Consider the following 23,578-nt stretch of genomic DNA (forward strand, 5'->3'; position numbering starts at 1 on the left):
CTTTGGTTACTTACACCCTGGCAAAAGTCATATTATATACTAAATTACTGAGATTATCAGTTGATAATCTCAACTGAGACTCTGGATTCTTAATAATTTATTCAGAATACTATGGTTTAAGTGTAGGCTTTGGAATCAAACTGCCTGGACTCAAATCTTGGCTCTGCAAGCTACTGGCTACATGCTTCTAGACATGATATATAACATTTTTATTTCTCAAATTTCTTCTTTTGAATAGAAACAGTACTGTATCTACAGGGTTATGAAAATTAACAGTGATATAACAAGTCAAGGCCTTAAAACAGAACTTTAGACATGACTCAGTAAAGAATGGGCTTCCATGGTGGCTCAGACAGTAAAGACTCCACCCACAATGTAGAAGACCTGGCTTCGCTCCCTGGGTCAGGAAGATCCCCTGGAGGAGGGCATGGCAACCCACTCCAGTATTCTTGCCTGGAGAATCCCCACAGACAAAGGAGCCTGACGGGCTACAGTCCTTGGGGTCGCAAGGAGTCAGACATGACTGACTCAGCACATCATAGTTTGTGGAAATCAAGTCAATCCTTAAAAACGATAAATAACTCACTCTCCCAGTATTTATTACTCAAATCAGTTAACATTTCTATCATCAAAAAACTCATTCTCCAAAATGTTAACATATTAAATGGTACCTAGAAACCAGATTTTATATTGTTACCACAAAATTTTTTGTTCTCTTTATTATTAAAAAAAAAAAGGTCAATATATATACTGGTGTATAATCTCAGTCCCAAATCCTTTTTATATGCATTATCAACTCTGAGGTAAAAGTGTGTTTATTAATTGTTAACACACTTTTTTTCAGGGGGGAGGTGGGACCCTTTTTATTGTGTTAGAAAATAAGCATTGCTATTCACATAGTGACTGTAAGAATTACCGGGAATTATGTACAATAAATTCCAACTATCATGTTTTACCTTACCGATTTTTTTGGAATGGTCGACCCATATTTACAGTAGCAGCAGCGGCGGCAGCGGCAGCGGCAGCAGCAGCATTTGTTTTATAAGATCCTGGTGAATTAAAGCCATTCACAAAACTACCATTGGGAAAGGGAGCCTAAAAAAAAATTTTAATGTTTAATTTGATTTGGGGTATTAAATATACTTATCACCATTTAAAGCCTAGAAAGTAACAACCATCAACACAAAACAAAATAAAACAAGAACTCTAACTCTGATTTCTTCAAATTTCAGCTTCAGTGAAAAACTATATATTCTCTAAGGATCTCACTTACCAGCGGTGTTTCAAAGTAAGGTGCGGGATTTGGAGACCAAGACTGAGGCACAATACTATAGACAGAGTACTGTTGGTGAGGATTATATACAGGCTGCATAAAGACCGGTGAGGCATACTGTGCTTGAGTTTGAATGGGCTGACTATACATACTAGAATCCATTAATCGATAACCATTCTTAGCAAAAAATGTATTGATGGCTTTTATCCTTGCCTAAAAGCAAGAAGAACACAAAGAATATATAATCACAAAGGATTAAGGGTATACTTTCACAAATATATTTAATTTACATTTTAAAAACATTTTAAAAACTTTTACACAGAAAATACAATACAATAAACAAAGTAAAATAATAAAAGTCAAAATATTAAAACTAACTGCAACTCATCAAAACAAGGGGAAAAAAGGCAAGTGGCTCTTATGTGAAAAAATGCTAGACCTTGCTCACAGAGAAACACAATTAGAATGGAATTAATATTTCTCACTTATAAAATTGGCAAAAGCCTAAAAATCTGACAACATACTCTACTGAAAAAGCTGTGGCAAAACACATACTCTGATAAACTGATGATGGGCATTCAAAACAGTACAACCCTTAAAAAGGGAAATAAATAAAAGTAACCTGGTGACTCCAGAGCCTTTTTACAGAAAATGTATAGGAGCCTAGAATATCTCGTCCCATTAGAAAGCAAGGAACATTGAAAAATACCCTAACAAAAGGACTCAAAGAGGTCACACTTCATCAGTAAGGACAATAAACACAACAAATATGTTTAAATGTTCAAAAACAAAAAATATCTGAACAGTAGTTTTTGAAGGTCATTTTGAAGGGGCTTCCCTGATGGTGCAGACAGTAAAGAATCTGCCTGCAATGCAGGAGACTCAGGTTCAATTCCTGGGTTGGGAAGATTCCCTGGAGAAGGAAATGGCAACCCACTCTAGTATTCTTGCTTGGGAAATCCCATGGACAGAGGAGCCTGGCGGGCTACAGTTCATGGGGTTGCAAAAGAGTTTGACAGGACCTAGTGACTAAGTAACAACAAGGGAACCAACACATTATTTTGAAAACTGGTAATAAAAGTTAGAACCAGGCATTTATCATACATCACATATATAACCCATAGCTAAGGGTAATGAATATGAGGGAAAGTATTTTGAGTAACAAATGGAAAAAATATAGAACAGAAATAGCAACAGAGCACCCCTTAATGAATTAATGTATCTAGTCAATGATCAGCAACAGCTAGTATACCAGAGACACACAGTGACATATACTATGTTCTTTTGTTCTCTCTGCTGCTCCAAAATCAAGTCCAATTCTGATTAAGTCTCTAGATCTAGCTACCAATTTGCATGAAATAGAGAGGACAAAGATGGTGTTAAAACTATGCTTAAGAATATAACTGACAGCCTGCAGATCTCTTCCCTCCTGTGACTATCGCTGAAGCGTCAGCGGCCAAAATGAAGTTCAATCCCTTTGTGACTTCTGACTGAAGCGAGAATCAAAAAAGGCATTTCAATGCGCCCTCCAACATTCTCAGGAAAATTATATCTTCTCCTCTTTCTAAAGAGCTAAGACAGAAGTACAACGTTCGATCCATGCCCATCCGAAAGGATGAGGAAGTTCAGGTGCACTACAAGGGGCAGCAAACTGGCAGAGCAGTCCAGGTTTACAGGAAGAAACACGGCATCTGCACTGAACGAGTGCAGCGGGAGAAGGCTGATGGCGCAACTGTCCATGTGGGCGTTCACCCCAGCAAGGTGGTTACCACCAGACTAAAACTGGACAAAGACCGCAAAACGATCCTCGAACCTAAAGCCAAATCTTGCCAAGTAGGAAAGGAAAAGGGCAAATATAAGGAAGAAACAATTGAGAAGATGCAGGAATAAAGTAATCTTGTCTACAGCTTTCATTAAAAACTGTTAAAAAAAAAAAAAAAAAAAAAAGAATACAACTAGCCAACTAAAAAGTGGGCTGAGAACTTGAATACACATTTCTCTAAAGATACACAAATGGACAATAAGCATATGAAAAGACACTCAACATCACTAATTCCTGAAGGAACATAAACTGAAACCACAAAGCAATACCACGTCACATCCACTAAGATGGCTACTAATAAGAAATAGAAAACAGTGAAGTGTTGGAGAGGATATGGAGAAACTGGAACCTTGTGCACTGCTGGTAGGAGTATAAAATGGTACAGCTACTGTGGAAAACAGTATGGAAGGCCCTCAAAAAGTTGAAGATAGAATTACCATATGATCCAGCAATTCCACTTTTGGGTATATTTACAAAAGAACTCAAAGCAGAATCTTGAAGAGGTATTTGTACACCCATGATTCATAACAGCATTACTCACACGAGCTAAAATATGGAAGCAAACCCAAGTGTCTATCAACAGGTGAATGGATAAGCAAATTCTGTTATATAAATACAACCTTAGAAAGGAGGAAAACTTTTAATATGCTACATGGATGAACCTTGAAGACACAATATTAAGTGAAATAGGCCAATCACAAGGAGACAAATACTATATGATTTATTTATATGAGGTAAGTAATCAAATATAGGCTGAGGTAGTTGTCAGGGGCTGGAGGAGGGGGAAAAGGGGAGTTATTAACAGGCACAAAGCTTCAGTTTTACAAGAAGAAAAGAGTTATGAGAATGAATGGTGGTGATGGCTGTTCAACAAAGATAATATGTTTACTATTACTGAACTATTAAATGAAATTAAAATAGTTAAGATGGTAAATTTTGTAGGTATTTTAACACTATATGTATATACACACACACACACAGCTAACTTCCCTGGTTGTACAGTGGTAAAGAATCTGCCTGCCAAAGCAGAGTACACAGGTTGGATCCCTTGCCTGGGCAGATTCTACATGCCATGGAGCAATTAAGGGCCTGTACGCCACAACTACTGAGCCTGCATGCTGTCAACTACTGAAGCCTGTGGGCCCAGAGCCTGTGCTCCGCAATAAGAGAAGCCACAGCAATCAGAAGCTCATGCACCACAATGAAGAGTAGCCCCCGCTCACTGCAGCTACAAAAAGCCCACTTGTAGCAACAAAGACCCAGTACAAACAAAAATAATAGATTAATTTGAAAAACAGAAAGTTTGAGTGTGTGTATATATACATATATACACACACACACACACAAATAATAAATTTTGATTTATATTATTATGGACTCTGCCTGCAGTTTGTGGGATATTAGTTCCCCAACCAGGGACTGAACCCGTGCCCCCTGAAATGGAAGCATGAAGTTCCAACCACTAAACCATCAAGGCATTCCCTACCTAGAGGCTTGCTGCTTTTTTGGTCATGCTGTGTGGCATGTGGGATCTTAGTTCCCCAACCAGGGATCAAACCTGTGCCCTCCAGTGGAAGCATAAAGTCTTAACCACTGAACCACCAGGAAGTCCCATCACTAAATTTTTCAAAGATAGAAAACAGATTTAAAAGGACAGTCCACTAAAAAATGATGTAAGCAAGGAACAAAGATGTCTAAGAACAAGTAACTAGATAATCAAGTTGCAGTACAGGCATACTATACTTTTACTGCACTTTGCTTTATTGTGCTTCCCAAATATTACAGTTTTGTTTGTTTTTGTTTTGTACTATTTTTGCAAAATAAGGGTTTGTGTTAGGCCTGCATTGAGCAAGTCAATTGGTACAATTTTTCCATCAGCATTTGCTCACATTGTTAAGAGCTGATTCATAATATTATATTAGCTTCAAGTGTATAAAATAAAGGTCCAATTTTTTTTTTTTAATTATTTTTGGTTGCATTGGGTCTTCATTGCTGCAAGTGGGCTTTCTCTAATTATGGGGAGTGTCTCTGTATGACATTTTGGTAACTCTTGCAATATTTCTCATTTTGTCATTATTGTTAAACTTGTTATGGTGATCTGTGATCTCTGATGTTACTATTCTAATTGTTTTGGGATACCACAAACCATGCTAATATAAGGTGACAAACTTAATCAATAAATGTGTGTGTTCTGGCTACTCTACCAATGGATAGTTTTCCTATTCTCAATCTCTCCCTGGATCACCCTATTCCCTGAGATACAACAATATTGAAACCAGGTCAGTTAATAATCCTAAAATAGCCTCTAAATATTCAAGTGAAAGGAAGAGTCACAGCTCTCTTACTTTAAATAAAAAACTAGAAATGGTTTTTAAATTATTTATTTGGTTGTTCCTGGTCTTACTTGTGGTATGCAAACTCTTAGTTGTGGCATGTGGAATCTAGTTTCCTGATCAGGGATAGAACCTGGGCCCCTGCACTGGGAGCATGAAGTCTTAGCCATTGAACCTCCAGGGAAGTCCCCAGAAACAAGTTTAGTGAGAAAGGCATGATGAAAGCCAAAAAAGGCCAAAAGCTAGGCTTCTTGTGCCAAACAATTAAGTCAAGTTGTACATGCAAAGAAAGTTCTTGAAAGAAATGAGAACTACTCCAGTGAACACACAAATGATAAGAAAGCCAAATAGCTGTATGTGGAAAAGTTTCAGTGATCTGGATAGAGGATCAAACCAGTCACAACATTCCCTCAAGCAAAAGACAAATCCAGAGCAAGACCCTAATTCTCTTCAGTTCTGTGAAAGCTAAGAGAGATGTGGAAGCTACAAAAGAAAAGTTTGAAGATAGCAGAGACTGGTTCATGAGGTTAATGAAAGAAGCCATCTCTGTAACATCAAAGTGTGAGGTGAAGGATCAAGGGCTGATGCAGAAGCCGCACCAAGTTATCCAGAATATCTACCTAAAATAAGTAATAAAAAACTTTCCAATACCTTAGGACTTTCATAGCTAGAGAAGATAAGTCAATGCCTGGCTTCAAGATTTCAAAGCTTAGAAGGACAGGCTGACTCTCTTGGTAGGGGACAGTGCAGTCAGTGACTAAACTTGAAGCCAATGCACATTAACCATTCCAAAAATCCTTTGACCCTTCAGAATTATGCTAAACCCACTATGGCAAAGAAGAACTAAGGAGCCTCTTGATGAAAGTGAAAAAGTTGGCTTAAAACTCAACATTCAGAAAACGAAGATTATGGCATTTGGTCCCATCACTTCATGGGAAATAGACGGGCAAACAATGGAAAGAGTGACAGACTTTATTTTTGGGGGCTCCAAAATCACTGTAGATGGTGACTGCAGCCATGAAATTAAAAGACACTTGCTGCTCCTTGGAAGAAAAGCTATGACCAACCTAGACAGCATATTTAAAAACAGAGACACATTTAAAAGCAGAGTTTGGGATTAACATATACACATTTACACATATATATACATTAACATATACACCTTTGCCAACAAAGGTCCGTCTAGTCAAAGCTATGGTTTTTCCAGTAGTCATGTATGGTTGTGAGAATTGGGACTATAAAGAAAGCTGAGCACTGAAGAATTGATGCTTCTGAAATGTGGTGTTGGAGAAGACTCTTGAGAGTTTCTTGGACAGCAGTGAGATCCAACCAGTCCATCCTAAAGGAAATCAGTCCTGAATACTCACTGGAAGGACTGATGCTGAAGCTAAAACTCCAATACTTTGGTCACCTGATGCAAAGAACTGACTCATTTGAAAAGACCCTGATGCTGGGGAAGATTGAAGGCAGGAGGAGAAGGGAACAACAGGATGAGATGGTTGGATGGCATCACCAATGCGATGGACATGAGTTTGAGGAGGCCCCAGGAGTTGGTGATGGACAGGGAAGCCTGGTGTGCTGCAGTCCATCAGGTCACAAAGAGTTGGACAAGACTGAGTGACTGAACCAAACTATGCCTATGTTCTATCAATGAAACAACAAAGCTTAGAAGACAGCACAACTGTTAACAACATGGTTTACTAAATATTTTAGGCTTACTGCTGAGATCTACTGCTCAGTAAAAAAAGATTCCTTCCAAAATATTACTACTCACTGACAATGCACCTGGTCACCCAAGAGCTCTAAGGAAGATATATGATGGGGTTTATGTTGTTTTCATGCCTGCTAACATAACATTCATTCTATAGCCCATGGATCAAGGAGAAACTTTGGCTTTCAAGACTTAATTATATAAGTTTTACTATATTTTACTATACATTTCCTAAGGCTATAGAGTAGTTGCCAGAGATAATGATTTCTTTAATGGAGATGGGCAAAATCAATTAAAAATTTTCTGGAAAGGATTCACCATTATAGATGCCATTAAGATTATTCATTGAAAGAAGGCAAAATACCAACATGAATAGGAGTTTAAAAGAAGCTAATTCCAACTTTCATGGCTAACTGAGCAGTTCAAGACTCAAGTTTACTGGAAGAAGTTAACTGTGAATGTGGTATAAACAGCAAGAGAACTAGAATTAGAAATAGAGCTGAAGATGGAACTGGATTGCTCTGATCTCATAAAAAAACTTGAACAAAAAAGGAGTTGCTTCTTATGGATGAAGAAAGAAAGTGGTTTCTTGAGATGGAATCTACTTCTGATGAAGATGGTGGAAGACTGTTGAAACGATAAGAAAGGATTTAAATATTATATAAACTTAGTTGTTAAAGTGGTGGCAAAGCTTGAGAAGACTGACTCCAATTTTAAAAGTTCTAGAGACTTCCCTGTTGGTCCAGTGGTTAAGAATCCACCTGTGAGCTGCCGGGGACACAGGTTCAGTCTTCAGTCTGGGAAGATTCCACACGCTGCAGGGCAACTAAGCCCTTGTGCAACAACCACTGAGTCTGTGCGCTACAGCCTGCGTGCCACAACTGCTGAAGCCCCCACACCCTAGATTCCATGTTCTGAACAAGAGAAGCCACTGCAATGAGAAGACCGAGTAATGCAAAAGAGAATAGCCCCCGTTCCTGCGTGCAGCAACTAACACCCAGTGCAGCCAAAAATAAAAATAAATTTTTAAAAAAATAAATAGAAAGAAAAGGCTAAATCATAAAAACCCAACATAGGGTTAACATTTCATGATCTTGGATTTGGCAATGATTTTTGATGTATGACACCAAAAGCACATACAACAAAAAAATTGAACTTCACAGAAATTACAAACTTTTGTGTTTCAAAGGACACTTGAAGAGAGTCAAAAGGTAAACTACAAAATGGGAAAAAATACTTGCAGATCATATATCTGACCAGAGGTTAATATTCAGAATATATAAAGATCTGGTACAAATCAATAAAAAAACAAATAACCCAATATAAAACATGGGTTTATGTTTTATAACCAGTAGACCTCCCTGGTGGTCTACTGGTTAAGAATCTGCCTCCCAATGCAGGAGATGCAGGTTCCATCCCTGATTGGAAAACTAAGATCCTACATGCTGCCAGGCAACTAAACCTGCACACCACAACTAGAGAGAAGTCCGCGTATTGCAACAAAGATCTCACGTGCTGCAATTAAGACCCAATACAGTCATAAATTTAAAAATATTTTTACAAAAGAAAATAAAAATGGTCAAAGGACCTGAATACATATTTCTTCAAAAATGACATAAAAATGTCAAAGAAGTCCAGGAAAACATGCCCAATATCTTGTGTCACTAGGAAAATGAAACCCAAAAGCATAATAAGATTCCACTTTTACCCACTGGCTTTATCAAAAAGGCAAAAATAAGTGTTGGCAAGGATGTAGAAAAATTTGAATCCTCCTCTATTGCTGGTGGGAATGTAAAAGGATACAGTTTCTCCGGAAAACAGTTATGCACTCCTCAATATGTTAAACATATAATTATCATGTTACCCAGTAATTCCCAGTACATATGGGAACTCAAACAGATAGTTATGCAGCATTGTTTACAATAATCCAAAGATGGAAGCAACCCAAGCATCTTTCAATAGATAATGGATACAAGAAATGTGGTATATACACACAGTGGAATATTATTCATCAAATAAAAAGTAATGAAGTTCTATACCTATGGCTGATTCATGTTGCTGTATGGCAGAAACCAACACAGTATTGTAAAGCAATTATCCTTCAATCAAAAATAAATTTTTTGAAAAAAAAAATCTTTAAAAAAGAGAAATGGATTATAAAACACACACACACACACACAAAAATAAAGTTCTGATACATGCTCCATATAGATGAAGCTTGAAAACATTATCCTAAGTGAAATAAGCCAGACACAAAAGAACAAATATCACATATTTCCATTTGTCTGTGGCATCTAAAACAGGTAAATTCAGAAAGACAAGAGACTAGAAGGGGAGTTTTACCAGCAGCTGGGAAGAATGGGAAGTTGTTGTTTCATGGGTATAGCATTTTTATTTGGGAGGCTGGGATGTTTGGGAACTTTGTTTCAGAGTTTTTGTTCTGAAAAATACCAGTAACGATTGTACAGTGATGTGAATGTACTAAATGCCACTGAGCTGTACACTTAAAAATGGCAAATTGCATGTATGCATATTTTATCACAATAATAAAAAAAATTTTCAGAAAGCACACATTATAAATTATCTGTAAACAGAACAACAACTTAATGTTTTTCCATGAGATAAATGATTAAATCATGATATACACGAATAATATTGTATGTATAACAGAAACAATGGTGAATGAAAAGATCCTGAGGATCTACTATGAAAAAACAACAGATGTATATACACTGTACATTTCTATTCCCATAAAGAGAGACACAAAAAAGATCTCTATAAGGCATGCAGAAAAACCTGCTCTCTCATATTACCTATAGGGAAAATGACTAGAGGAATCTGAGAGGGAGATTTAATTAATTAATTTACTATGAATCACTTGACCTTCTTACCACATACAAGTATTACTTTCACAGCTAAAAATTCTGAAACAGTAAATATGCAATAGAAATATATATAGAAGCAAACATATATACTATATACATATTCTATAATATATACAATTTATATGAAATCCAAATAAAACAATATTCTCAGTCATAAAAGCTCAATTAAAACAGGAAGTACTGCCTCTTAATGAAATTATCCACAGCACAGGAGGGCAAGCATTGTTCACTGAATCCTTTTGTCCTCCAAGATCACTGCTTTTGAACCAGAGAACTTCAGAAATGAAAAGCATGCACACTTCAAAGAAACAAACCAAGACCTTAGGGGTAAATGACATGCCCAGATCAAAGGATGTATGGCTGAAAATAGCATCAAGGCCTGGAACATACAATTTCTTGCTCCCGCATGTGTCTTTCTGGGTGCAAGGTCATCTGGTTTTAATGAATGATATAAAAATTAATGTGACTCTCCTAGCAAGAATACTGCTTTGTTGTTGTTGTTCAGTCGCTCAGTCATGTCTGACTCTTTGCAACCCCATGGATGATGTGATGGATAATCAAAAGAACCATAGATGAAAACCAAAATGGCAGAGAAAGAAGAAAACTATTTATAATGAAAGAAAGGAAGGAACGAAGGGACAAATTTACCACTAAACCTGAGATCGCAGCTAAAGCAATAAGCTATAAGATACAGGAGGTATAAGGAATAATCAAAATAGTGATTATTTATTGGTAAGATCTATCAAGCAAGTAATCCAAAAGGCCCAACAAACTAATAGATCTAAGGAGTTCAGCAAGGCTGTTACAAATGAAAACATTTTTGGAAAAAAATCACTAAGTTACCAACGAGAGGGGAAAAAAGCAGTAAAAATTTCTTTAAGGAAATAAGAAATACAACAGACTTGAATAGAGAAAATATAATAAAGTTACCACAATAATGAATAATTCAGGGTAAAACTGCCAAATGTCCCCAACTTAATCAAATAATTAAATGTAATCCCATTAATTCCAATAAGGTTTTTGTTTGGTTGGTTGTTATTATTAGACAAACATCCTAAAATTCATATGGAAAAGTAATACTCAAGATAATTCTAAAAAAGCACAAGGAGGAAGACTTTGTACAAGGAGAAAAGGATGTTAGAAATCTATGGTAATTAAGACAACTAGAGATATATAGGATAGATGCAACATTACACACAACTTGTGGAAGGACAGACCACTTAATAAGTGCTAACACAACTGCCTTTCTATAAATGAGGGGAAAATGAAACTAGATCCCTGTCTTATACTATATATGAAGTTAATTCCAGATGTATCAAAGACCTAAACCTGACATATAAAACTTTGCAGTTGTTAGAAGGCCTCGGGGAATATCCTAACAGCCTCAAGCAGGGAAAGGAAATAAGGAGAAGAGCATTACAGGCAGAGGAACTAGAATGACAACTGGCAGATACCTTCATTCGTAATACGGAAAGTAATACCACCATGGAAAGTAATAATACAGCAGTAGTGAGATTTAATATGTCATGTTCTTAGAACAGTATCTGAGACACAACCTCTTAATAAATGTAAGCTTCTCTTACTTTGGTTCTTTCACTTACTAGTTACGTGGAACTGGGTGGGTGACTCTCAGGCCTCACTTTCTTTACCAGTAAAAAGGAGAGTACCCACCTTACTAGGTTCCTGTAAAAATTAAATGAGTCTACACACACACCATGCTTAGAATAGACACTGACATACAGTTAAGAACTAAATAAGAGTAAGAACAACACACCACACTTACAAACAATAATTACATATTACACAGGGAATGTGGAGCTTGTCAAAGTAAGTGCATGTTTAGGAATCTATCTTAGATGGTAGGTTTGGTAATAATGTGGAGTATGGGCTTTAAGGAGGGAAAAGCGGAAGGCATAATAGTTAAAAGGCTATTCTAAAAATAAATAAATAAATAAATAAAAGGCTATTCTAATCCCTCAAGCCTAAACAATGGCAATAATGACTGAAAGAAGTTTTGAAGTAGATTTTGTAAGAACAGATTAGACATGTAAACAGTGAGCCAAGTATCATCAATGACAACTTCCAGGTTCTCAAATAGCTGAGTATTAGCACAGATGCAGTTAACTGAAATGAGGTTGGAAATGGGGACTGTTTCTCAACTTCGTTGCTAAAAACTCATTCTTGCTCCTAACTTTTGAGATCTACAATTATCTTACACGTTGTCAATCAGCATCTAACTAAAACTTCAAGCTGTCTGAAGTTACACTTTCAGAAGTTACTGCTGTTTAGAAAGTATTTTAATGTTCTATCAACTAATTTTCTGAAATAGCATTTCATATGAGTCAGAAATTTCTTTAAACTATGTGATTTATTAAATGTCATTCATCTTTGTTAACAGACAACAAAAACCTTCTTGTCTGAAACTGGACTACTTACAAATGTTTCTTACCATGATTGGCTTGCCCTGAAATGTCTTAACTTCTTCTCTTAAGTATTTAAAAGCCTGTTACAAAGCAGAAAGGAACTTTCATTAGCATTCAAATATTTCATTAAAGCAATCATTATTCTATTGAGAGGTTTAATATTACCAACTATCTCTAAACTATAAAAAATTCTGAAGGTGATCCCATTATGCAGATGATAGGAAATGAAAAAGCAGAAATGTTGAGACCTCGGCTACAGTTAACATCTATTATGCAATAACTACTATGGATCACTATAGATAAAATGTACAAAATTCAGAAAAGACCCAAAATATCACTATGTATCAATTTTAAAATAGGTTCAGAGAGCCTTCTAAGATGAAGAATTAAGACAAATCTGTGAGTGACTTAAAAACGTTATTATATAAATTTTTGTTTCAAAGTAATTTTACCTATCTTTATATAAAACATGGTAACAATTAAGAGTAATATCATTATGTCAAAATTCCAAGAATCAGAAGTTATATATATTGCGGCCTAGTATGTAACAGAAATACTAGCTACTGAGTACATGTTAATTTGAAAACTGTGTGCTAATTTTTTATTGATAGGAAACTGTTCTTATGTTGAAACAAAGCTTTAGGAAGATCATCAGAAAGGAAACCAATTAGAAAGCAAAACCAAAAAGGTGAACAAAGTTCTCCGAAGTCTTGATAAACATTATTCTAAGCACAAATTTTTTTCAATTAAAATATACACTATCTCTTTTACCACCAGCAGTTCAAATCAAAAGAAAAGCTTTCTTCTCACCTGTTGTGCATCCGTGTCTGACTGGAAAGTGATATACCAGTTGCTATTGTGCGCAAACTCACAGCTTATCACCTTGGGGCAGTTTTCATTTTTAAACAAAGCTTTTACTTCCTAAAAATGAAAAACTTCAGTTAATCCTAAAAATATATCAATCATAGGCAGTTTTTCCTCTTCATGTCTTTTGGTCCTTTCTATTTCTTTACTTAGTAACGGTTTATATCTTCTACCCATTTTTCTGTTGAGTAGAATTATGCTCTAAAAGAAGAATATGCACAGTCATAGTGTAAACTGTGTTCGTGATTTAGGGAAGGAAATTTATTTTATAATCAGTAAAACTGAAAAATTATTTCCATCCTAATGGCAAGCTAAATCTTCCTTAAAGAAAAATCTCTGAAGTCCTATCACTATCTAAAAAATGGGAGTGGGGAGGGAGTGGTGGGGGGAAGGAGAAGGTACTAGATTAGCATTTTCTAGGTGCTAAGTATTTTCCTGCATTTCTCCAGGCAAGTTTGGCCTTGGAACACAAAATGAAGAAGGACAAGGCAACAAAGAGTGCTGTCAAGGGAACGTGCTGGTCACAGCAATCACCCATTTCGAACAACCTAAGAGACACCTACACATGAACATTACCAAATGGTCAGTATCGAAATCAGATTGATTATATTCTTTACAGCCAAAGATGGAGCAAATGTATACAGCCAGCAAAAATAAGACCTGGACCTGAACGTGACTCAGATCATCAGCTCCCTATTGCAAAAATCAGGCTTAAATTTTAAAAAGTACAGAAAACCACTAGGCCATTCAGGTAGGACATAAATCAAATACATTATGATCATACAGTGGAGGTGACAAATGGATTCAAGGGATGAGACCTGGGAGACAAGAATGCCTGAAGAACTATGGACAGAGGTTTGTTAACACTGTACAGGAGGCAGTAACCAAAACTATCCCCAAGAAAAAGAAATGCAAGAAGGCAAAATGGCTGTCTGAGCAGGCTTTACTCATAGCTGAGGGAAGTTCAGTTCAGCTCAGTTCAGTCACTCAGTCGTATCCAACTCTTTGCAACCCCATGGACTGCAGCATGCCAGGCCTCCCTGTCCATTACCAACTCCTGGAGTTTACTCAAACTCACGTCCATTGAGTCAGTGATGCCCTCCAACCATCTCACCCTCTGTCGTCCCCTTCTCCTCCCACCCTCAATCCTTCCCAGCATCAGGGTCTTTTCCAATGAGTCAGTTCTTTGCATCAGGTGGCCAAAGTATTGGAGTTTCAGCTTTAGCATCAGTCCTTCCAATGAATATTCAGGACTGATTTCCTTTAGGATGGACTGGTTGGATCTCCTTGCAGTCCAAGGGACTCTCAAGAGTCTTCTCCAACAGCACAATTCAAAAGCATCAATTCTTCAGTGCTCAGCTTTCTTTATAGTACCAGTTCTCACAACCATACATGACTATTGGAAAAACCATAGCTTTGACTAGACAGGCCTTTATTGGCAAAGTAATGTCTCTGCTTTTGAATATGCTGTCTAGGTTGGTCATAACTTTTCTTCCAAGGAGTAAGCGTCTTTTAATTTCATGGCTGCAGTCACCATCTGCAGTGATTTTGGAGCCCAAGAATACAAGCAAAAATTAAGAGAGAAAGGGAAACTTACCCAACTGAACACAGAGTTTTAGAGAATAACAAGGAGAGATAAGAAGCCCTTTTTAAGTTAACAGTGCAAAGAAGTACAGGGAAAACAATAGAATGGGAAAGACTAGAGATCTCTTTAAGAAAACTGGAGATATAAAAGAACATTTCATGAACGGATGGGCACGATAAAGGACAGATGGTAAGCATCTAACAGAAGTAAAAGAGATTAAAAAGAGGTGACAAGAATACACAGAAGAACTATACAACAAAGGTCTTAATGAAGATAATAATCACAATGGTCTGGTCACTCACCTAGAATCCAACATCCTGGGATGTGAAGTCAAGTGGGCCTTAGGGAGCATTACTACAAATGAGGCTAGTGAAGGTGCTGGAATTCAAGCTGAACCATCTCAAATCCTAAAAGATGCTGCTTGCTAAAAGTGCTGCATTCAATAAGTCAACAAATTTGGAAAACTCAGCAGTGGCCACAGGACTGGAAAAGGTCAGTTTTCATTCCAACCTCAAAGAAGGTCAGTGTTCAAAGTATGTACAAACCACCATACAACTGCGCTTATTTCTCATGATAGTAAGTTATACTCAAAATCCTTTAAGCTAGGCTTCAGCATATGTGAACTGAGAACTTCCAGATGTACAAGCTGGGTTTAGAAAAGGAAGAGGAACCCCATCAAACTGACAACATACACCAGAACATAGAGAAAGCAAGGGAATTCCAGAAAAACATCTACTTTTGCTTCACTGACTACGCTAAAGCCTTTGCATGCAAGATTGCCAGGAGAATTATAAACCACCTCAGATATGCAGATGATACCACTCTACTGGAAGAAAGTAAAGAGGAACTAAAGATCCTGTTGATGATGGTCAAAGAGGAGAGTGAAAAAGCTGGCTTAAAACTCAACATTCAAAAAACTAAGATAATGGCATCCAGTCCCTTCATGGCAAACAGATGGAGAAAAAGTGGAAGCAGTGACAGATTTTATTAGACTGCCACCCATTGATTTCTACCTTCAAAAATTTATCAATATTCTTCAGATATTTCCAGTTCCTTTAAATAGTATAATGAATTTAGTTAAATCTTAACATAATCTATTATTTTTATCCTTTTATCATTCTTTAGAAAGAATAATATTCACAGATTTACTTTCCCAAGTATAAGAAATCTGGATATAAACAAATCAGAATTTATTCTACCTGACAGCAGTCTTTCAGGTCTTCATCCAAATCTCCTCAATTTAATTTGAATTTTAGGGACTACTGCCAAGATCAACCCTCTCTGGCTAGTCATCTGTACTTACTTTACTTTTTTCTTTTAATGAATAGTGTGTTGCTTTCTTTATCTGCTGTTTTTCATCTGTATAAGCACTTTTAAGTATGCAGAATATGAATTATAATAACTACAGAAATAATAACAATGGCTAATGTACCAAGTATTGCTCAAAGCTCTTTATATAATAACTCAATTCTCACAATTTCACTGGTTACTACTATCCCATTTGGAACTCTGAATGCAGAGTTTCAAAGAATAGCAAAGAGAGATAAGAAAGCCTTCCTAAGTGAACAATGAAAAGAAGTAGAGGAAAACAACAGACTGGGGAAGACTAGAGATCTCTTTAAAAAAATCAGAGATACCAAAGGAACATTTCCTGCAAAGATGGGCACAATAAAGCACAGAAATGGTATGGACCTAATAAAAGCAGAAGATATTAAGAGGTGGCAAGAATATATAGAACTATACAAAAAAGATCTTAATGACCCAGATAACCCTGATGATGTGATCACTCACCTAAAGCCAGACATCCTGGAGTGTGAAGTTTGGGCCTTAGGAAGCACCACTATCAACAAAGCTAGTGGAGGAGATGGAATTCCAGTTGAACTATTTCAACTGCAACTAAAAGATGCTGCTGCTAAAGTGCTGCACTCAATATCCCAACAAACTGGAAAACTCAGCAATGACCACATGATCGCAAAAGGTCACTTTTCATTCCAATCCCAAAGAACGGCAATGTCAAAGAATGTTCAAACCACTGCATAACTGCACTCGTTTTACATGCTAGAAAGTTAATGCTCAAAATCCTTCAAGCTAGGCTTCAACAGTATGTGAACTGAGAAACTTCCAGATGTACAAGTCAGATTTAGAAAAGGCAGAGGAACCAGAGTTCAAACTGCCAAAATTTGCTGGATCATAGAAAAAGCAAGAGAATTCAAGAAAAACATCTACTTCTGCTTCAATGACTACACTAAAGCCTTTGACTGTGTGGGTCACAACAAACTGCAAATTTCTTAAAGAGGTGGGAATTCCAGACCACCTTACCTGCCTTCTGAGAACTATCTGTCTGCAGGACAAGAAGCAATAGTTAGAACTGGACATGGAACAATGGATTGGTTCCAAATTGGGAAAGGAGTACATCAAGGCTATATAACATCACCCTGATTATTTAACTTACATGCAGAGTACATTATGTGAAACATCTGGTTGGATGAAGCACAAGCTGCAATCAAGATTGCTAGGAGAAATATCAATAACCTCAGATATGCAGATGACATCACCTTTATGGAAGAAAGTGAAGAGGAACTAAAGAGCCTCTTGATGAAGGTGAAAGACAAGAGTGCAAAAGCTGGCTTAAAATTCAACATTCAAAAGACGAAGATCAAGGCATCCGGTCCCATCACTTCACAGCAAATAGATGGGGAAACAATGGAAACAGTGACAGGCTTTATTTTCATGGGCTCCAAAATTACTGCGGATGGTGACTGCAGCCATGAAATTAAAAGGCGTTTGCTCCTTAGAAGAAAAACTGCGACAAACCTGGAGAGTGTATTAAAAAGTAGAGACATTACTTTGACAACAAAGGTCCATACAGTCAAAGTTATTGTTTTCCAGTAGTCAAGTATGGATATGAGAATTGGACCATAAAGAAAGCTGAGCAGCGAAGAATTGATGCTTTTGAACTGCGGTGTTGGAGAAGACTCTTGTGAGTCCCTTGGAATGCAAGATCAAACCAGTCAATCCTAAGGGAAATCAGTCCTGAATATTCATTGAAGGACTGATGCTGAAGCTGAAGCTTCAGTACTGTGGCCAGCTGATGCAAAGAGCCAATTATAGGAAAAGACTCTGATGCTGGGAAAGACTGACAGCAGGAGAAGAAAGGGACGACAGAGGACAAGATGGTTAGATGGCATCACAAACTCAATGGATATGAATCTGAGCAAGCTCTGGGAGATGGTGAAGGACAGGGAAGCCTGGTATGCTGCTTGCTGTCCATGGGGTAGCAAAGAGTCAGCCACAACTGAGTGACTAAACAACAAATTTCCCATTTGGGCTTCCCAGGTGGCACTAGTGGTAAAGAATGTGCCTGCCAATATAGAAAACAGAAGATCCCTGAGAGAAGGGAATGGCTACCCACTCCAGTATTCTTTCCTGTAGAATCCCATGGACAGAGGAGCCTGGCAGGCTACCGTCCATAGAGTGGCAAAGAGTTGGACAGGACTGACGTGACATAGCACTCATGTATTATTCCATTTAATAGATGAGGAAACTGTGGCAAACACAAAAAGAGATTATGTACCTTATCCCAGGTCACAGAGCTAGTAAACAAAAATGCTGGAATTCAAATTCGGGCAGTTTCTGATACACTTGAAATTTTTTCTTAATATTGCAAATATTCTTCCTTTCTGCAATTTTCCATTCAATTTGTTACTTCTGACATATAATTCATAATTTAAAATCCAAGATCTATCTAGTGACAGTTTCTTTTCTAATTTCTCTCACTGCTTCTAAGTTTAGAAAATCATCCTTTTGGAAATTTAATACTGAATGACTTCAGGCAAAAAGATTAACTACTTATGTGTCAAACAGGTGACAAGGGTCTAAAAATTCTTTTTAAAATGGTTAATCAATTACCATATCAGTTACTGATTAACCCTCCTCATCTCTAATTTATCCTTAACATGACAACTCAGAGTGAAGCTCCATGGCTTAAAAAACATGGGTTTTGGAAACAGGAAGGTTAAAGTTTGAATCCAGATTCTATAACTTAAAACAGTCCATGTCTTATTTAACCATTCCAAGGCTCAGTTACTTTATTTGTAAATCAAAACAAAAAGTCTTAGGCTTTAAATAACTATAGTATAAGAGTTGGTAGCATCTGATTATTAAATAAATGCTATTACAATATATTATTACATAAAAGGATCTATTTTTGGATTTTTAAAAATAGAACACCTACTGAATGCTTTTTAAATTTTGTTTATTTTGATTTTTATTTAAATTCATTTTATTTTGCCAAACTACATGGCTTGCGGGACCTCAGTCCCCTAACCAGAGATTGAACCCAGGTCATGGCCATGAAAGCCCTGAATCCTAACCACGAGGCCACCAGGTCACTCTCCATTTCTGGATTTACTGTCTCATTAAAATATTATTTTACCTTTCTACCTATACCATACTATCTTTATGACTGCAGCTTTGCTTTATTTTGCTAACCAGTCCTAAATCATTAATCCTTACTCAAATTTTTCATTCCTAAGTTAATCCTTTCAGTTTAACTGTCAAGCTCCAAAAGAGCGTATTTATATTTTAATTGGCATTCAATTAAATTAATAGAGAATCAGTATCACTGCAATGGTCAAATTTAGCCTTCTAAGAAAATAGAATCATATCTTTTTCCTCCCTGTGTGCCATTCTTTATTTCAGAATTTACTAAGCAAATCAGTGTTTACTCTATTCAAAGTAATTGACATGACAGCAGTGAACCTTGCTTGTTTACCTCCTCCAATTTAAACAGTAAAGAATATTTAGCTCAAACAATGCTAAAGATTTACCTCTATTGGTGTTGTTTCAGGAATCTCTCTAAGAATCACAATACAACGCTTATGACTTGGTCTCACTTTCTCACCCTTCTCATCAACTTGTACCATGGGAGAAGCTGAAATTAAAAAAAAATTTCATTCAAAAGTGAAAAACAGTGATATTATAATTCGATTAAAAAACTATTCATTTCAATTTCCAACTAAATGAATCAGCAGAGGCTAACATCTTAAAAAAATCAAGTGGTAGATTCAAAGATTACAGTTACGATAAAATACCATGAGATTGATACGCAAAGAACACTGTCCAATGTTATTCACTGAATAAATATTCAGAGTACTTGCTCTGTCACTTGGCACAGAGCTGGAGTTGAAAAGAAGCCTTCACAGAGTATTCAGTAATTATTTCTCATAAGGTATTTCCCTATATACAATTACTGAATTCAAGTAAAATCAATGTACCTACACTAGCCAAACACTACTCTGGTAAGTGTAACAAGCTTTGACATGTGAAGAAATTCTTCTTCAAGTCTGAGAAGCACTTAAACCAAGAATTAGATAGAAATCATTACAAACTTTCTGTGATTTTAACATCTACTCTTACTACTACAGAGACCCAGAAGCCATCTTTTAATGCTGCTTTTGAGTAATACTGAATAATGGTAGTACCACAAGCCAAAACTTTTATTTCTAGTACTGTCAAAGGATAATATTCCACACCTTCCTGCACAGGCAAGTAAAGAGAATAAAAGCAGCTGTTAAGGAAGAAGGCTTCTTTATAAATCCTAGGTTTCAGTCCTTGGAGGTAGGAGATTCTATCTCTTGGCCAATTCTATAAATGTTGACAAGACTGGGTCATTTTAAGAAATTATCTTTCCAAGTGATCAGAGATTTAATAAATATCTTTATTCCTCTGAGAAGGGAAATCCCTCCTCCTATGTAAAACTATTATTGGACTTTCTGTATTTAACTTTTAAACATCGTAAACAAATTTCATATAAAAGTGAAGATCTGTCTTTACTCAAGTAGTTAACAAAACCCATACAAGACAGGTTACCAAGAATTGCTGATGTAAGACACAATTACCACCAAAAATTCTTAAACCTCAATCTAAAAATATAAACTCAAACTTTAGAGCAGCATTAGTTAAACTGCAGGTCGCAACTCTCTAACAGGCTGTGAAAACAAATTCAGAATAAAGGAAATGAACTCATTTCAAGCATTCAGTACTAACCTACATAATTAACATTTCAGTTCTGTGTATGCAGTGTGTATATTAGGTTGTGCCATGAAGCTTACCTCTTACTGTTGTTCAAGAAACACATTGCTTTAGAGGGTGGGATAACAATACATAAAGCGTTTTAACAGTCAAAAAAACCTGAGGTTTAATTACCTATACTTGAGTAAATGGGTATCAAGATGAACAACCAAGGTACAATGACTAACCAATGATATAGATATGTATCAGTCAATAAAAACAGAAAAAGTATTAGCACAGAATAGCAAAAAATATAGAGTTAAAAACAATTCCCTATATGATCAGAAATCAGAATAATATTTAATCTTTGATTTTAAAAGTAAAGTAAAAGGTATGATTTACGTACATCTCAAAACTTCAAGAATTAGGTCAGGGTCTGTGGTCAGTTTTTTAATTTCTTCCATGTTAGCAACTGTCCAAATTGGGATGAACTGATCACTGTCCATTTGAGATATCAGGTAAAGATCCTTTGACAAATTTTCTCTGAAAGGAATAAGAGAAGTACAGTCTTATAAAACAAACAAACTTTAAAAAGCACCTAAAGAAAAGAGACACCTTATTTACTTTTATCACTATATCTAGGAAAACAAAATTATGCTATGAGAAATAACAAGGTAAACTATGAAAATACATAATATGCAACAGATACATTTTAATAACTTCTGGCAAGTTTCTGGATCCCTAAATACACTGGGCCCAATAGTTTTGAACAAGGGAGTTTATCAAATTATACTGATATGGAAAAAGGCTTAAGGTGTATCACAAAATATTACATACAGTTTTGTTCCATCATACTTTATCACTGATGTTAGAACACGTATATGGAGAATATAGTGTAAACCATGAGTTGGATCATGAGGGATTTTAAATTTTTTAATGTTTTTCATTTTTAATAGGTAATTTGACTTTTAAATTTAAATAATAAAGCTAAAATAAATTTAAATCATTTTAAATTAAGACAAAAGATTCTCTCATTTTTTTAAATTTTTTTATTTTTTGTTTTTTGTCTCACATTTTTTAAAAAGGAAGACACACTCTATCTTACACATAAAATCCTGTTTAACAACAAACTGAAGGAGAATCAAATTAATGTCTTATAATTTACATCAAACCTTTGAAACAGTATGGTTATAGATAGCTAGAAATCTTTGCTTAAAAATCGTCTCAATGACCACGCTATTTAAAACTAAAACTACTCAAGCAGTGCTGTTTCAATTCCTCCCTTGCTTACTCAGCTCTACTTTTATCCAACGCACTTATCATCCAACACACTTCTAAGATGCTTATTACATTTGTTTGTCTCCTCAGTCAGAATACAGGTTCCACAAAGTACCTTTGTCATTCAATATGGGTTACAAAGCCTTGTGCTGTGCTTAATTGCTCAGTCGTGTCCGATTCTTTGTGCCCCCATGAACTGGAGACTGCCAGGCTCCTCTGTCTATGGGGATTCTCCAGGCCAGAATACTGGAGTGAATAGCCTTTCCCTTCTCCAGGGGATCTTCCCAATCCAGGGATCGAATCCAGGTCTTTCACATTGCAGGTGAATTCTTTACCATCAGGGCCACCAGGGAAGCCCAAGAATACTGGAGTGGGTAGCCTATCCCTTCTCCAGGGGATCTTCCTGACTCACGAATTGAACTGGGGTCTCCTGCATTGCAGGCAGATTCTTTACCAGCTGAGCTAGCAAGGAAGCCCACTCTTTGCAATTGTATGGACTGCAGCCCACCAGGCTCCTCGGTCCAAGGGGATTCTCCAGCCAAGAATACTGGACTGGGTTGGCATGCCCTCCTCCAGGGGATCTTCCCAACCCAGGGATCGAACCTGTGGCTCTTATGTCTCCCACATTGGCATTCAGATTCTTTCATCACTAGAGACACCTGGGAAGACTTAGTGCCTGGCAAAGAGTAGGGTCAAGGCCTTTACATTCCAATTATACTAAAATTGGACTTCCCTGGTGGTACAGTGGATAAGAATCTGCTTGCCCATGCAGGGGACATGGGTTTGAACCCTGGTCTGCAAAGATACCACATGCCGTGGAGCAACTAAGCCCATGCAACCACAGCTACTAAGCCTGAGTGCTGTCACTACTAAAGCCTGTGCTCCCAGAGCCTGTGCTTCGCAACAAGAGAAGCCACCACAATGGGAAAGCCATGCACTGCAACAAAGAGTAGCCCCCACCTGCCACAGCTAGAGAAAGTCCATGTGCAGCAACAAAGACACACACAAACCAAAATAATCAAATAAACATTAAAATTTTTATTAATAAATATATAAATAAAATCATTTTAATTTATTTACTATGTAATAAAATTAATAAATTAAAAAATTATACTAAAATAGAGTATTAATTACTTTAAGGTTATAACTGTCAACAAATAGTGGTTATTTGTCTTGGGGGGAAAAAGAATACAGAGGATAACGGTGACAAATTCACTTCAGCACAAAAGAAAGGACATTAGAACATAATGTCTTATTCCTTAAGAACCTGAAAACAAGACTATTTGTAAACATGAATACAACTAAAAGACTGTAGTATAAATCGACTGAGACTTTCAGCAGGTCTATTCTTATAAAACAGAATGGCATACCCTTAAAGAAACCGTACCTTGT

General features: G+C 36.6%; 1 protein-coding gene and 1 pseudogene across 7 annotated transcripts in view; one reads left to right on the forward strand and one right to left on the reverse strand.

Annotated features, from left to right (window-relative positions):
- The window catches only part of LARP4 (La ribonucleoprotein 4), a 71,839-nt gene that overhangs the window by 14,084 nt on the left and 34,177 nt on the right, over window positions 1–23,578 (reverse strand). For all 7 annotated transcript variants that reach the window (XM_020908158.2, XM_020908156.2, XM_020908160.2 and 4 more), the window contains 6 exons: window positions 21,315–21,451; window positions 19,726–19,829; window positions 13,258–13,368; window positions 12,474–12,527; window positions 1,274–1,486; window positions 962–1,095 (listed from right to left, as the gene is read on the reverse strand). In XM_020908158.2, coding sequence (XP_020763817.1) covers window positions 962–1,095; window positions 1,274–1,486; window positions 12,474–12,527; window positions 13,258–13,368; window positions 19,726–19,829; window positions 21,315–21,451 — 753 coding nt within the window. The remainder of the gene's footprint in view (window positions 1–961; window positions 1,096–1,273; window positions 1,487–12,473; window positions 12,528–13,257; window positions 13,369–19,725; window positions 19,830–21,314; window positions 21,452–23,578) is intronic.
- On the forward strand, window positions 2,735–3,219 carry LOC110146990 (large ribosomal subunit protein uL24-like; annotated as a pseudogene).

The sequence above is a fragment of the Odocoileus virginianus genome, chromosome 24, assembly GCF_023699985.2.
Source record: "Odocoileus virginianus isolate 20LAN1187 ecotype Illinois chromosome 24, Ovbor_1.2, whole genome shotgun sequence".
Taxonomy (NCBI): Eukaryota; Metazoa; Chordata; class Mammalia; order Artiodactyla; family Cervidae; genus Odocoileus; species Odocoileus virginianus.